Source organism: Cystoisospora suis, assembly GCF_002600585.1.
Source record: "Cystoisospora suis strain Wien I chromosome Unknown contig_10583, whole genome shotgun sequence".
NCBI lineage: Eukaryota > Apicomplexa > Conoidasida > Eucoccidiorida > Sarcocystidae > Cystoisospora > Cystoisospora suis.
Window position 1 is genome coordinate 1 of NW_027163355.1, and position 4,179 is coordinate 4,179.

The 4,179-nt window shown below is 42.7% G+C and overlaps 1 protein-coding gene across 1 annotated transcript; it reads left to right on the forward strand.

Annotated features, from left to right (window-relative positions):
- Window positions 1-268: 268 nt before the first annotated feature.
- On the forward strand, window positions 269-4,178 carry CSUI_011284 (abc transporter family protein; the record flags this gene model as incomplete). The annotated part of the gene is made up of 4 exons (XM_068071384.1): window positions 269-912; window positions 2,139-2,241; window positions 3,213-3,422; window positions 3,957-4,178. Exons 1-4 carry the CDS (start codon window positions 395-397, stop codon window positions 4,176-4,178), a joined length of 1,053 nt encoding a protein of 350 aa, XP_067916640.1. The 5' UTR covers window positions 269-394.
- Between the last annotated feature and the right edge of the window lies 1 nt (window position 4,179).

Below are 4,179 nucleotides of genomic sequence, written 5' to 3' on the forward strand. Positions count from 1 at the left end.
TGGGGGGTGCACGCATGCATGCAAGCATGCCCTCTTTTCTTTTCCTTTCTCTTTTCTTCCTTCTCTTGTTTCTCCTTTCATCTCTTTCTGGCTTTCCCACCTCACTCTTTCTCTCGTCTCTTTCTCTTTTCTGTCTCTTCTCTCTTCTTTTTCTGTATTTCTTGTCTCCTATGATCTCTCGTCTCCTTCTTCTCACATTCTCTTTCCCTTCTCATCTTTCTTTGTATCTCTTTCTTTCCTCTCTTTCTCTTTCTTCTGTCTTTCTTAGCTAGCTATTCCTCTGAACTTCGTGGGTACGGTATATCGAGAGACGTCTTTGAATTTGATCGATTTGGAGAAGCTGTATCATCTTCTCCAACTCCAGCCTCCCGTCTCAAATCCCCCAAATGCCAAGATGTTTCGCCTTCATCATGGCGCCATCGAATTCGATCATGTCTCCTTCACCTACCCTGGAGAAAAAACTTCTTCTCCCTCTTCTTCTCCCTCTTCTTCTTCTTCTTCTTCTGCTTTAAAGAAGGAGGAAAGTTTGAACTTGCAGATGGAAAGAGAGAAGCAGAAAGAGACTTCAGATGCTCTTCTTCATCCTCGTGATACCGGAGTTGATATGGATGAAGAGAAGAAGAAAAAGAAAGAGAAGATGTGTCATGCTCATGAGCAACCTGCGATGGAGAGAGAAGGAGAGACCGGAGAAGACAAGAAGAAGGAGAGAGCTCATTCTTCTTCTTCTCCATTGTATTTATTAGACGATGTCTCTTTCAAGATCGGGCCGGGAGAGAAAGTCGCTTTCGTAGGATCGAGTGGAGTAGGCAAGAGTACTTTAATTAAGCTCCTCTATCGCATGTATGATCCTCTTCAAGGTGTCATCCGAATAGACGGGCAGAATGTGAGAGAGCTAGATCTCCATTCCTTCAGGTAAAAAGAGAAACAGTTTTGCCCTAAGAGGAAAAAGAAAGAAAGAATCCCTCCATGGAGAAGAGGGAGAACAACACCAAGAAGAAGATGACAGACAAAGAATGAAAGATATATTACAATATGGGGCAGGGAGCAACATGTTTTGGCCCATACCTCATAGATAGATAGATAGAATAAAGATAGATGGGACGGCCGGGTCATAGATAGAAAGGATAGACATGCTTTCTTCTTCTTCTTCTTCGCTTTTTTCTACTTCTTCCAGAGAAGTCGAGATTCGGTCATCTGTATGATGAAGATAGAGTGTGTCGATGTGTGTGTTCATCTCCGAAAGAAAAACAGACGGGATGATGTGAATGACGAAGACGAAAAAGAATGCTGGTTATGGTGTATGTACACCTCAGATCACATATGGCAACAGACCCAGATCGGTGTGTATCTATGTCGCTCTCTTTCTTCTCGGACCAGTCAGCATTTCTTTCATATCTCTAGACGCTCTATCTACCTGTATCGATCTAGATCTATATACCCATAGCTATGTATATATATTGAAATATGTATTGATAGATATACATTCATGAAAAGGATAGGAGAGATCTCTCTTACATGCTCTACACTGGCCTTCTCTTTAAGTAGACGGCTATGCCTTCTGACTTGTGTGTCTCTATGAAAAGCTCCACGTTTTTCTTTTTTCTCCTTTTCTCCTCTTCCAATCTCACCCCCTTCTTCTCTCTCTTCATTTTCTTCTTCTCCTCCTCCTCCTTTTCCTCCTGAGTTTCTCTTGCTTCTTAGCTTTCAACCCTTTCCTTCTTGCCTAGGAGAATAGGGAGAACGAACGAACTGGAGCCAAGACAAGACCACACATATTCACGCATATACATACATACATATACATTCGTATTTTCACATACATATACATATTCCTACGTGGACCTACCTACATCTGTACACGTATGCATGCACATACAGATCCCTTTTCTAGGTTGTTTTCATCGTGAACTTGGGAGCCTTTAAAGTACCTTCGTGACCTTTGAGGATATCTCCTTCTTCTTCTCCTCATCCTTTTTTCTTCTTCCTCTCTTTCTTCTTCTCCTTCGTTCCTTTGTGTTGCTCCTGGGTATCTCCATGGCGTGTCGGCGCGTAGTGCGCTAGTTGTGTCTAGAGTAGACACACACTCTTTCTTCTTCTTTTTCTTTCCCTCCTTCTTGCTTTTTTTCTTTCTTTATCAGAAAGCACATAGGAGTAGTCCCTCAAGATATGGCTTTGTTTAACGATACAGTAGAGTTTAATCTTAAGTATGGATCTCCGACAGCCACACGTGAACAAGTCGTGGTAAGCGCAAGAAGAGGACTCACCCCTAACTACCAGACACGAGACATCCATGTCTACATCCATCACACTCTCTATCATCATACCGCATCTATCCCCTCACATTGAATGGATGTACAGAATTCGGCCTCCTACCTCTCTCTCTCTCTCTTTCTATACATAGCTCTATAGAAAGAGAGAGAGAGAGGTCTTTCGGATACTATAGATGAGGTATAAAAGTGTGTATGTGGGGTGTAAAGAGGATGGCGGGGTGTATGAAAGCAGGTAGGAGGTGGAGGGTCTTCATTCTGTCCCTTTTCTTCTTCTTCTTCTTATCAGTCTATTGTCGAGAGTGTATAGATACACAAAAAGATCTATAGGCAGATGAAGATTGAAACAGAAAGAAGAAAAGAGATATGAAACGTACGTATAAAGGTATGCGATGTATCATCTGGAGTGCGTCGTCTTCCTCTTTTTCTTCTTCTTCTTCTTGCTAGCATTACGATGGTAATTCGTCTTACCACCTGTCGCACTCCGGAGTAGATCTCCTTTTCTTCTTCTTCTTCCTTTTCTTTCTCTTCGTATGGAATGGATGCGTGCGTCTTCTCGCCGCTTTTCTTGGAAAAAGAAAGAGGAGTCTTCATTACATATACATGTCTCTATCTATATATCTACATACATACATACATACTTTCATAAATATAGATAGTCGGGATATCGAGGCCAGTCAGTCGTTCGTCGTAACCCCTCGCTCACTCCCGAGGAATTTGTCACTAGGATCAAGATAGAAACAAATTTAAAAAGATAGATCAAAGATAGATAGATTAAAGAAAGATGGATAGATAGAGTCACACACGCGCGTCGTAGCATTCCTAGTTGGGTCGGTCGGTTGATCACTATCTATTTCACTCTCCCTCAATCTCTCCATTCTTTCTTCTTTTTTCTTTCTTACGTCTTTCTTACCTCTTATCTCTTATTTCTTTCTTGTTGGGTAGGAGGCATCGAAGCAAGCGGAGATCTATGACATGATCATGTCTTTGCCTCGGCAGTTTGACACCGTAGTGGGAGAGAGAGGAATGAAGCTAAGTGGAGGAGAGAGACAGAGAATTGGCATAGCTCGATGTCTCCTAAGAAATCCTGCTATCGCCATCTTCGATGAGGCAACAAGCGCCTTAGATTCACACACCGAACAGAAAATTCTCAAGGTACCGAGGAGGGGAAGGAAGAGGCAGAAAGGTCCTCCTCCTACTACTACTGCTGCTGCTACTAGTAGTAGTAGTACATAAACCTAAACATAGCCATTCACATCCTTAACCGTCACACCATTCGACACATCATAAAGATCATAAAAATCCTGAAGATAAAGACGATGCATGAAGCTTATAACGAGGCTGGGAAATTGGGAGTCCACCCACTGCCTGCTTTCGATCTATATAAACGACTTCTACTTGTATCATTGCAGCTCTTGAATCGACCTACCTACGTCGATACTCTTTACAGGGGCGGGCTTGATCTTTCCTTTCTTGACGTGCAGTTTCTCTACTATTGCTGTTGCCGTTGTCGTATTCTATCGAGAGAGAGGTAGATGCCTTCCTAACCTCTTCTTACACGAGAGGGAAGATAAACATAGTCTGCTTCTCTTTCCTTCTATTTCATTCTCTCTTTCTCTTTCGTGCTTTCTCTCCCCATCATTCATCTTGTTTCTTCTTTTTCTTTTTGCTTTCTCGTTGATGTGGTAGGCATTCCAGGCTATGTCTCGAGGTCGAACGACGATCGTCATCGCTCATCGGTTGAGTACTATAATGCATGCAGACCAAATTTTTTATCTAAAAGACGGGAAAGTCGCGGAGAGAGGCAAACACGAAGAGCTCCTCGCCAAACCGGAGGGACTCTATAGACGTCTTTGGCGGTCTCAACAGCAAAGACATTCTCTGCGCCCACATGACTCCGATGGAAAGTAGA